General features: G+C 35.2%; 2 protein-coding genes across 2 annotated transcripts; one reads left to right on the top strand and one right to left on the bottom strand.

The window, feature by feature from the left end:
- Positions 1-1,832: 1,832 nt before the first annotated feature.
- LOC132734960 (neo-calmodulin-like) lies at positions 1,833-9,903 on the bottom strand. The gene is made up of 5 exons (XM_060721860.1): positions 9,218-9,903; positions 7,285-7,318; positions 6,509-6,652; positions 2,870-3,112; positions 1,833-2,333 (listed from the first exon to the last, which is right to left on the bottom strand). The coding sequence occupies exons 1-5, from the start codon at positions 9,233-9,235 to the stop codon at positions 2,293-2,295; spliced, it is 480 nt and encodes a 159-aa protein (XP_060577843.1). The 5' UTR covers positions 9,236-9,903; the 3' UTR covers positions 1,833-2,292.
- Positions 9,904-10,935: 1,032 nt separating this feature from the next.
- Positions 10,936-11,715, top strand: LOC132734969 (keratin-associated protein 6-2-like). The gene has a single exon (XM_060721877.1). It carries the CDS (start codon positions 10,936-10,938, stop codon positions 11,713-11,715), a length of 780 nt encoding a protein of 259 aa, XP_060577860.1.
- The last annotated feature ends 922 nt before the right edge of the window (positions 11,716-12,637 follow it).

Here is a 12,637-nt window from a genome sequence, read left to right as displayed (position 1 = left end):
TGTTTGTTTGGATTTTATTAACACCGACACTGTAAAGGTGACATACTGTAACTTTCCAGCTTAACTGGTAGAGGGAGACATCAATTGTCCTTTCGTGCATAATTATAGGCACGAGTGAGAACACGATTAGAACAAGCTACTGGATAGTTTCCTCGCATGAAAGAATTCAAAGACTAGACCGGATTTGAACATAGAGAGGGGCGAATGATTTTTAGTTAACGACCTAAACCACGCGGCCACGGATGCCCCTCTCAAGCAATATATGTAGGACCGTTGTGGTAACTGTGATAAAAAGCCACTTTGAATCATTGTCTATACTGTACATGTACAAAAACTATGTGGGAAAAAAATAATTGAACGCTAAACATCATTTTTTTTAAAAAAAACAACCTTTATGTTAATTGCGCTATCGTGCTATAAGACAAAATTTTTCTGCATAATTTAAAATGACTTTTAAAAGTAATTATTTCTCTCACTATATGGCACAACAAAGTGGAAAGACACTTGCACAGATCGTGATTTTTAACAATGTATTATAATTGTAAATACAATAAATGCTATTATAAACAATTACTAATTGGGGACCATCAACCGGACATTTTTTGAACATTTTTCTGTACAGATTTCATAATTTTTAACCTAGAGACAAAAAAAGAATAATAATAATAATGACAATGTTCAGCTAGGTTCTTCTCCTAACTAACAAACTGGTTTGTTTATTTCTGATTGTATTGACACTTATATCTGAGGCTCGACAAGGAGGGTATCAAAATTACCTCAATTGTCTACACTGCAGTACCATAATATATGTCCGGACATTTATGTACCTACATGACGTGATTTAATTCAGATAAAGGCTTGGGTGTTTTGATTTTTAATTTTTAACATGATAGACAATATTTCAGCAACAAATGCTGAAGTTTTGGAAATTCTATTGTTTACTCTGCAAATGATTATAGCTGGTATATGACGTCAAGCATTGTTTTCTTGACCCCCAAATTTCAACGTAATAGCCATTAAAATATTACCATTTACGGAGGTTGAAATAAATTTATTTATTTATTTTTAGAAGAAACATGCATTTATTGTTGATAAAAAGGTGACTGACAACCACTGAACAAAGAAAATACTAAATTAGGCATTTTCAGGGCCGTCCGGGTTAGGTGGTTGTCCGGTTTTGGTGGTCCCCAACCAGTATCAATTAGTTCAGTTAATATTATAACATAACATAATTTATTACATGCTTTTCGGTGGTTTATAGAAATATATCAGTGATATAAAAATGGTAATTTCACTGTTTGAAACTGTGAAATTACCACTTTGATAATTTCACTGTTTTGAATTTAAGCCCCTTACGTTGTTTCAGTGAAATACCAGCGTGCACAGAACTTGGTACCAACTTAATGACGTGACGTCGTAAATGACGTCACGTTGTATTATTATTTGGCGCGCTTTTCATTCAGTATTAGGTTTAATGTCTTTTTAAAACGTTTCTTTGCATATAATAAAAAGAAAATTTGTTTAATTTAGTGTAAGATCGAAATATATTTCACCTTGTGAACACCAAAAGTTTTATATTTCACTCGTGGCTGCGCCACTCGTGAAATATACCTTTTGGTGCTCACTCGGTGAAATATATTCCGATTATACACTGAACTAAACAAATATCCTCTATATATTTTATTACATGCTTTTCGGTGGTTTATAGAAATATATCAGTGATATAAAACTGGTAATTTCACTTTTTTAAACAGTGAAATTATCAATTTGATAATTTCACTGTTTTGAATTTTAGCCCCTTACGTTGTTTCAGTGAAATACCAGCGTGCACAGTACTAGGAACCAAGTCGTAAATGACGTCACGTTGTATTATTATTTGGCGCGCTTTTCATTCAGCATTAGGTTTAATGTCTTTTTAAAACGTTTCTTTGCTTATAATAAAAAGAAAATTTGTTTAGTTTAGTGTAAGATCGAAATATACTTTACCTTGTGAACACCAAAAGTTCATATTTCACTCGTGGCTGCGCCACTCGTGAAATATACCTTTTGGTGCTCACTCGGTGAAATATATTCCGATCTTACACTGAACTAAACAAATATCCTCATTATAACATTAGAGTTTATTCAGCATTAAATATAGCATAATTATAATGTTTATAATTACAAATGAAGGACAAAGGCAATTGTGTACGAAATAAACAAGCACAATTAATGTTATCTTAGAATTAAAAACTTGAACACGGACCATTAACAATTGATACATTATACAATGCTCGACAGGCACTTTCATCTTTATTGTCTCCCAGTTAAAGTCTTTACTAAGTGACAAAAATCTGAAATGAAAATAACATTGAACATTTAATGACGCATTTCGTGAATTCATTTTACAAAATATTATCATCGGTATTTGTTTAACAACTACAACGACTTTTGTACCAAACTGTGCACATTTTCGACAAATGAGTAAAATTTATAAATAACATGTTTTAGTGGTTGAAATTATATTTTGTCTAATGAATTCGTTCCATTATTCAAAATTCTTTGATAAATTAACTCGCATTGTTGAAACTTTTAAAACATAATTTCAACCACTTCTAAAGAAGGTTAGTGTTTGTTCAAATATGCAGTCACGCAGGACAGATTGCTGACTAACTTACACTACAGGAAATAATGCATTAAACAATTTATCAAACAATAACCATTCATAAATAGTCTCCCTTTTTATTTTAAACAATAATTTTATTTCTTAAAGATGGCTATATATCTGAGTTACTTTTATGTATTAATTAAACTCAGACTGAAATCTTTAAACATGTACGTTACTTATTTCAAGTAAATTTCTTTCATAAAATCAATTTAAAAAGTTTACCGTCATAATTGATTTTTCCCGGATGTTCAGTTTTTGTGTCATTTACTAGTTCTTCAGCTTCGTCTACAGTGAAACTTTCTCCCAGACCAACGATAACAGCATGTAAGTCTCTAGCAGTGAAGTATCCATGGTGACGAATATCTAAGCAATGAAATATATCTGTTATATCCTCTGCACTGTCAGTGTTTTTCATCTTTTTGAGCATCAACACTTTAAATTCTTCAAAATCGATCACACCATCTCCTTACAGAAAAGAAAATGAGAACAAATCGGGTTATCGCCAAGCTAGACGCTGTGTAATACCGTTCGCTATGCCAGTATTAGTTTGTTTCTTTTCATCAAACTGATGGTTTTGTTGTTTCTTTTTATCGTGACGGGACTGGAAATATTTTTTTCACTTGATTAGTCTCGACAAGTATAACTTAAATTGTGTACAAAATTTCACATCATTTGCTCCTTGGATTTTCGGTAATAATCATTTGCATTGTGTAAAATGACTCAAAATTAAATGATATCGTATGCATGTGTTTTCTTTTCTTGTTTGTTTGTTGTTTAAAGTAATAATCCTTGTAACAAAAAAAATATGAATCGTCCACTTTACTAATTTACATATAGAGAATGGAAAGGTAGATAAGCGGTAATGATGGTTGTGTATTAACGCCGCTATATTTTTATCTTTTGATGTAACTATTTATCTAAAAATAACATTTTTAGCTCGCCTATTCGAAGAATATGGATAGCTATTATAGTCGCCCCGGCGTCGGCGTCTGCGGTGGTAAAGTCAAATATCTCAATTATTGCTTGAGATATTCAATTGAAATTTACAATACTTATTTATAGTATCAATGTACATCAGATTGACAAGTTGGATAACTCTGCCTACAATATTTACAGAATTATGCCCCTTTTTAACTTAGAAATTTTGGTTAAAGTTTTTTGTAAAGTCAAATATCTCAATTATTGCTTGAGATATTCAATTGAAACTTACAATACTTATTTATAGTAACAATGTACATCAGTTTGCAAAGTTGCATAACTCTGCCTGCAATATTTGCAGAATTATTTGCCCCTTTGAAACTTAGAAATTTTGGTTAAAGGTCTTCAAAGATATTTACTTGAAACTTTACACATGTACTTAGGGTCATAATTGAAGGTCACATCTCAAGATTCATTACTCTGCCATGTATTTTGACTGAATTATGCTCCCTTTTGTACTAAAAAAATCTCCTTTTCTTGGTTAAGTTTAACATGCAAGTTTTGCACATCTCTGAAACTATTAAAGATACAAACTTGAAACTTCATATGTATATTTGTGGTCATAAATGATGATCACTGAACAGTCCTCATATCATGTATTTAGGCTGATTTATCTCCCCTTTTTTTACTTAGTCTCTTAATTGGTTAATGTTTAGATGTAAGTTTTACATATCTCAATAACTATCAGAGATTTTGATTTGAAACTTCACATATGCATTAAGGGTCATAATTGTATGTCACTGACCAAGTTCCATAACTCTATCTTGCATTTAGGCTGATTTATCTCCCCTTTTCTACTTAGTCTCTTGGTTAATGTTTACATGCAAGTTTTACATATCTCAATAACTATTAAAGAAATTTATTTAAAACTTCACATATGCATTTAGGGTCATAATTGTAGGTCACTGACCAAAATCAATAATTCTATCTTGCATTTAGGCTGATTTTCTCCCCTTTTTCAACTTAGAAATTCATTGTAAAGTTTTGCTTGTAAGCTGTTATCTCCATAACCACTGAAGGGTTTGTGCCTTTTTTGGGACATTTTTATGCATTCATAATAATAAAGCAGTGATTTACTTGATAAAACATCTTAATAACAAGCCTTTGTACCTTTTCGGTCAATTTTATGTATTCATATATATATAGGTAAGAATAATTACACTCAATAAAACACCCCCTTGTGACAGCTTTTTCGAATAGTCGAGCCTTACTTTCCTCCGACAGTTCTTGTTAATTTAAAAAACAGCTGCCCCCCCCCCCCCCCTTTAAGTTCATATATATGAACACATTCCTACGGAATGCCGTTAGGGCCATCGCCTATGAATGTGTTGATCTGAAACGCGATAGTCGATAGAACGATGGTGAAAACGCGAAATCACGAAACTACGATGGTGAAAACACGAAAGCACGATGATGAAAACGCGATAGTACGATGATGAAAACGCGACAGTACGATACTACGATGATGAAAACGCGATAAACTATCGTGTTTTCACCATCGCACTGTCGCCTTTTCACCATCGTAGTTTCGTGATTTCGCGTTTTCATCATCGCACTGTCGAGTATCGCGTTTCAGATCAAACCATTCATAGGCGATGGCCCTAACGGCATTCCGGAATGTACTGAATGCCGTTAGGGCCATCGCCTATGAATGTGTTGATCTAAAACGCGATAGTCGATAGTACGATGGTGAAAACGTGAAATCACGAAACTACGATGGTGAAAACGCGAAAGCACGATGATGAAAACGCGATAGTACGATGATGAAAACGCGACAGTACGATACTACGATGATGAAAACGCGATAAACTATCGTGTTTTCACCATCGTACTGTCGCGTTTTCACCATCGTAGTTTCGTGATTTCGCGTTTTCATCATCGTACTGTCGAGTATCGCGTTTCAGATCAAACCATTCATAGGCGATGGCCCTAACGGCATTCCGGAATGCCGTTAGGGCCATCGCCTATGAATGTGTTAATCTGAAACGCGATAGTCGATAGTACGATGGTGAAAACACGAAATCACGAAACTACGATGGTGAAAACGCGATAGTACGATGATGAAAACGCGATAGTACGATGATGAAAACGCGATAGTACGATGATGAAAACACGACAGTACGATGGTGAAAACGCGATAGTACGATGATGAAAACACGACAGTACGATGATGAAAACGCGATAGTACGATGGTGAAAACGCGATAGTACGATGATGAAAACACGACAGTACGATGATGAAAACGCGAAATCACGAAACTACGATGGTGAAAACGCGAAATCACGAAACTACGATGGTGAAAACGCGATAGTACGATGATGAAAACGCGATAGTACGATGATGAAAACGCGATAGTACGATGGTGAAAACGCGATAGTACTATGGTGAAAACACGACAGTACGATGATGAAAACGCGACAGGACGATGATGAAAACGCGATAGGACGATGATGAAAACACGACAGTACGATGGTGAAAACGCGATAGTACGATGATGAAAACACGACAGTACGATGATGAAAACGCGATAGTACGATGGTGAAAACGCGATAGTACGATGATGAAAACACGACAGTACGATGATGAAAACGCGAAATCACGAAACTACGATGGTGAAAACGCGACAGTACGATGGTGAAAACACGATAGTTTATCGCGTTTTCATCATCGTAGTATCGTACTGTCGCGTTTTCATCATCGTACTATCGCGTTTTCATCATCGTACTTTCGCGTTTTCACCATCGTAGTTTCGTGATTTCGCGTTTTCACCATCGTACTATCGACTATCGCGTTTCATGTCAACACATTCATAGGCAATGGTCCTAACGGCATTCCGTACATTCCTTATAAATATGTATATATATAAATAAACAACATCCTTACCATTTGCATCAAAATCACGAACTAATTCATTGATTTCCTCTTGCGATGGGTTTTTACCTAAACTTTGCAATGTTTTAATTAGTTCATCAATTGCTATTTCACCGTTCCCATCTTCGTCAAATAGAGAAAAAGCTTCCCGGAACTCTATGAAATGAATATAATATTATAAGAAAGTATATCCTTGATTCTATAGTAAACTTGCGAGAAAGTGCAAGCAGATACAATATCTATCCACTGTAATCCTCACAATTCTGCTGGTACCGGAGGTATGACCATTGTAAACAGTATAGCTGCACATAACTACATTCTCACCGACCTGTTTTACGTGTGCTAATAAATTTCGTCTTGAAATTTCGTAGGCTTTTAATTTTCATCATGAAATTGATAATAAACAGTTCAAAACTGTCCCATATTCATTAAATATCATTTCATACATTAGGAGGTAGATAATGGCTGCACATGAATGGCAAACTAATGTAAGACAGAAAATTGACTAAAAGCAAATGAAAATGTATCTTATTCGATTATTTTTGAGATTGTCTTTAGAACATACATGTATTAACCCGAATGCTTCGTGAATACAATTAGCCCACCATATTCCACATTATAACCCAAAAAAGGATGGTGGTTATTTATGCAGTTGAAAAATGTAACAGATGTTGCACATAATAATTGTCTACCATATCAGAACTTGATAATAATCTCAGCATCATATTTAAATAGAGACCTGGCTACCAATGACTTTTACAACAAGCAAAGAGAAGAGTATATGTCACCTTCTATTCTTTCCTCTGGGATATGCTCTTCCTCCTGCAAATAGATGCAATAAACACACCATTATAATATCAGTTAAACGAAGACTCGAGTCTAATTTTCAGTGACATGTGTTTGTTTTATTTCATGCTGTCTAAATTCATACAACCTTTTCATGACCTCTCTACTTTTTAAAAACATAATGAAATGAATTTACAAAGTAAACAAATAACTGTTCGGAAAGATGGTCTTAGACAGATTTGTCAATTTGTTTATTTTCGATGATGTAAATGTAAACGTTAGCTTGGAAAATCCAAAATATTCTGCATTCCGGGTCCGAGCACGTCTATTAACTTCAATTTTGAAGTACATGTAAGTCATATTTGTTCATTTTCTGTGACATGAAGGTGGTCATATTTGTTCGTTATGTCTGACATATGAAGTGGGTCATATTTGTTCGTTTTCGTAACATAAAGTGGGTCACATTTGTTCGTTTTCTGTGACATGAAGTGGGTATTGTTTTTTCGTTTTCTGTGACATGAGTGGGTCATATTTGTTCGTTTCGTGTGACATAAAATGCGTCATATTTGTTCGTTATGTGTGACATAAAGTGGGTAATATTTGTTCGTTTTCCGTGTCATAAAGTGGGTCACATTTGTTCCTTTTTATGTGAAATACGAGTAATGGGTCACATTTTTTCATATTCTGTGATATGAAGTGGATCACATTATTTTTTTTATTTTATGACATGAGACCTAACTAGAATGTTGACTACATGACGATGTCTGGATACCGAGGCGTTTATTCAAATATCTTAACTACTGTAATCTTTGCTGATTAACCAGAAGTCTTCGTAAGCTATAATTTTTATCTGTACTGTACGATCTCTTTTAACATCTGTTCTATTCAAAACTTCTAAACAAGATTAATGGTAACAAAAGAAAAGACATACCAAATTTTGATAACAAATAATGAAACATGGTTTCCAACTAACTCTATAGAAACACAACAAAATAGAAATTTTAGACAAGGAAAAAGAGCCACGTCGCGTTAATAAAAAAAATCTATTAATATGCAAGAAACATAGATTTCATAGTGTATATGTTTCACATTCTGTAAGAAGTTAATATTAATATCATTACACAACAAAGACATTTTCCAGGCAAAAATGTGTATTTATAATGTTGAAAGATAAATTTTGAAATCAAATTGGCTCTGATCGGCTTTGATTCATTGATCATTTGATTCGTTTCTAATTCCACTTGGTATTCAGGATAGAATCATGATTACATATAAAAAAGATTTTTTTTTCAGATGCTTACTAATGTTTCGCTGAACATCCCATAAACTTCCATGTTTTCAGAAAAGAGGAAAGGTACAGAATTTAACGGTGTATTTCATCAGAGCAATATTGTGTGAAAGTTTTTACTGTGATTAAGCTGTCAGTCTGCTGCATTGTTTCTTTGGATAAATTAAGATCCATCATTGGGAACAAGACAAATGTATTTTTGCATATATATAGTAGGCACTATCAATTATTGAATACTAATCATCTGGATTAAAGGCCCCTAAAATGATTTTTTTTTTCATTTCACAAACATGTTTTATTTTCGGCGCCCTTTTACAACACATTAGTCATAAATTACAACCTTATTTTTGAATATAGTATATACATGTAGTTATAATGATTTAGTTTCTTTTGTACTTAAGTCGCATGGAATTCAAAATCCCACTTCGTTAACATTTTGTTACATTAATGACAAACTACTTTAAATTCAGCGTTACTTTTCTCACATGAACGTCAAACATCCTCTATATGAACATTTAAGTAGTATAAATCACAAATGTTTTCCTTTCTAAAGAAGAAAAATATACACATTGCCTTTTACCCCTTATTTAAAAAAATGTATATGTAATATATGTAAAAAAAAAGAAATCATATGTTCTAAAACTTACCATATCATAGCTTGCCATGCCTGCATTTCCAACAGTCAACACTCTGTCCTCGAAGCGTGGATTTATAAATTTTGTTAGTTTAGCTTACATAGACACTTAAACAAACATATTTTAAAACATTTACAGTTTACATATTGTCAACAGGTCATGTACATTATATTTTCATTCCAGTATGTATTATAATTCACTCTCTCTATATTTCCAATCTAAGACAATAACTTTGTCTACCGTGAAAATGCCTCCTGATTTGTACAGTTGAAAGTATTTCAATTAATACATTTGTGTTATTTATAACTAGTAATAATATATTTCACTTTTATTTTCATAGATAACGCTGATATCTTTAAACAGATCTCTTAAATCAGTGTTCGTTTTCATTTATTCACGAGCGAATAAACAAAAGTACAATACAATGTTAAGACGATACTCTAAGGGGAGGGTCTTTCAAAAGTCAATTAAACCTTTTGACTTTGGTGTCGTTTTCTCAAATTGTTTCCGTTTTATTTCGCCCCAGTGAAACTTTTAATAAATGTCCAATATTTTTAATGAGAAAAATGTTCATTTTCTTATGCTATACATGTGCACAAAAAGTAGTCTGAATTATTGTCCTTTCCATCGTTAACATGTCGGCATTAAAACTTTCAAAAGTAAAAGGTTTTTTTACGTACATGCAGACACACACAAAGATTAAAAGCAAGTTGTATAACGAATTATGAATTTATGCATTATTTACGCACAGTGGGTTAAGTTGTTTTTTACTTAGGCTATTCAACTTTCTACGGAAGCCTAGAAGTGTCATTTGAAGAAAAAAAGTTAAAGATGGGTGGGTCTTACTCTGGAAAGAAGCGATTTCAGATTCGAACAAGCGATTGAATCTCTGTGTTTGTGTATACATTCGTGTACATGAAAATGGTCATATAAGCATCAGATTCCCGGAAGTTATATTTCCAGAGAGAAGTACATTTTCATTGATTGTCATGATATTGCTGAGATTGTGAAGTGTTGATTTATGTAATGTGGACATAAATGAAGAAAGTGTTTTGTATCATCAATTTCACGACAAGTGAATATTGAGTTTTCAATGATATTTTTGAACAGATATTTTCTGTGACAGAGCTACAGCGCATGCGTAATCCAGCATGTAGGATTGAGGCTCGTAATAGAAATTTCGTGAATTTAGAACTTCTATAATGTCCCTGCTTAAAGCATTTTGAAAGATGATAGAGTTGGTGTGTTGCGGATGTTGGGTGCTAAAGAACTCCAAGTCTTTATCGTTCATAGAATGAAAAAAATTGAAAAAAGTCTAGAGTTACAGTGGACATTTCTTATATCATCAGAAAGGAGAATTACGACCAACAGATGAGGAACACGGTTTAAGAGATATAAGGGAGCGAGAGAGTAAAAAAATGAATAAAATTATATTGCTAAAGCCTTTATGTGGTTCTAAGGCAGTTTTTCTTGTATAGGTTACATAAAAAACCAAGTCAAGTAGCATCAGAAACAAATACAGCAGCGTTCAACGTGTTTCTGTTCACCTAGGGTGATGTTGTAATAAACAGTGTCAGCATACTCGTGGATGGGGTGTATTATGGGGCGTATAATGGGGTGTATGATGGGGCGTATGACGGGGCGTATGATGGAGTGTATTATGGGACGTATAGTGGGCGTATGATGGGGTGTAAGATGTGGCGTATGATGGGGTGTATGACGGGTGTATTATGGGACGTATGATGGGGCGTATGATGGGGTGTATTATGGGGTGTATTTTGGGACGTATGATGGGGTGTATGATGGGGTGTATTATGGGACGTATGATGTGGTGTTATGATGGGGTGTATGACGGGGCGTATTATGGGGTGTATTATGGGGCGTATTATGGGGTGTATTATGGGACGTATGATGGGGTGTATTATGGGACGTATGATGGGGTGTATGATGGGGTGTATGACGGGGCGTATTATGGGGTGTATTATGGGACGTATGATGGGGTGTATTATGGGACGTATGATGGGGTGTATGATGGGGTGTATGACGGGGCGTATTATGGGGTGTATTATGGGGCGCATTATGGGGCGTATGATGGGGTGTATGATGAGGTGTATTATGGGGCGTATTATGGGGTGTATTATGGGGTGTATTATGGGGTGTATTATGGGACGTTTGATGGGGTGTATTATGGGACGTATGATGGGGTGTATGATGGGGTGTATGACGGGGCGTATTATGGGGTGTATTATGGGGCGTATTATGGGGTGTATTATGGGACGTATGATGGGGTGTATTATGGGACGTATGATGGGGTGTATGATGGGGTGTATGACGGGGCGTATTATGGGGTGTATTATGGGGCGCATTATGGGGCGTATGATGGGGTGTATGATGGGGTGTATTATGGGGCGTATTATAGGGTGTATTATGGGGTGTATTATGGGGTGTATTATGGGACGTATGATGGGGTGTATTATGGGACGTATGATGGGGTGTATGATGGGGTATGACGGGGCGTATTATGGGGTGTATTATGGGGTGTATTATGGGGCGTATGATGGGGTGTATTATGGGGTGTATTATGAGACGTATGATGGGGTGTATGATGGGGTGTATGACGGGGCGTATGATGGGGTGTATGACGGGTGTATTATGGGACGTATGATGGGGCGTATGATGGGGTGTATTATGGGGTGTATTATGGGGCGCATTATGGGGCGTATGATGGGGTGTGTGATGGGGTGTATGATGGGGCGTATGATGGGGTGTATGATGGGGTGTATTATGGGGCGTATTATGGGGCGTATGATGGGGTGTATGATGGGGTGTATGACGGGGCGTATGATGGGGTGTATGACGGGTATATTATGGGGCGTATGAAGTGTCGTATGACGGGGCGTATTTGTATTTACGTGGGTGAATAAGAGACTCTGTATTCAAGGGATTGAAGGAAACAAACCATTGTTGTGCCAAAGAGTAAGAATTAACCAGAGACACGACTTTGATGAAGTTTGAAGAGTAGAATACGCTGCCAGACGCGGTCGAAAGTCTTAGATATGTCACAAAAACAGCTCTTACTTCTTTGCCACCGTTTTTTTGCAACCTTCTGAGGCTTGGCAAAAAAGTTGATTGATGGGAGTGAGTTGATTAAGAGAATGATTTTAAGCAGTAGAATCTTGGCATACAACCAGTGTGTAGGGTCGAGAGAAAAAGATGTTCCTCATAAATTTTGAATACATGTATTTATTTATGAAATATACGCTCAAGAACTTTGTTGAAGGCACTGAGCAGAAATATTGGTCTATAATAACTGACATCTTGTTGCAAGTCGTTTCCTTATAAATGGCACATCCTTGGGAAACTTTCCACTGAGCTTGAACTTACACTGTATGCATTGAATAGTTAAAGAGATTGTAGAGAAGAGAAGCAAGT

The sequence above is a fragment of the Ruditapes philippinarum genome, unplaced genomic scaffold (genome assembly GCF_026571515.1).
Source record: "Ruditapes philippinarum isolate M1 unplaced genomic scaffold, ASM2657151v2 ctg150_1_1_1_1, whole genome shotgun sequence".
NCBI lineage: Eukaryota > Metazoa > Mollusca > Bivalvia > Venerida > Veneridae > Ruditapes > Ruditapes philippinarum.
Note: the sequence above shows the minus strand (reverse complement) of the source record. Positions and strands in the feature narration are given on the sequence as shown.

What these genes read in the sequence shown, in the direction of transcription:
- LOC132734960 (XM_060721860.1), bottom strand. An exon ending in CCCAGAGGAAAGAATAGAAG is followed by an intron (nt 6,653 to 7,284) that starts GTGACATATACT and finishes TTCATTTCATAG; the next exon opens with AGTTCCGGGAAGCTTTTTCT. An exon ending in GGGAAAAATCAATTATGACG is followed by an intron (nt 2,334 to 2,869) that starts GTAAACTTTTTA and finishes TTTTCATTTCAG; the next exon opens with ATTTTTGTCACTTAGTAAAG.
- LOC132734969 (XM_060721877.1), top strand. Translation starts at nt 10,936, where the DNA reads ATGGGACGTATGATGGGGCGTATGATGGGGTGTATTATGGGGTGTATT.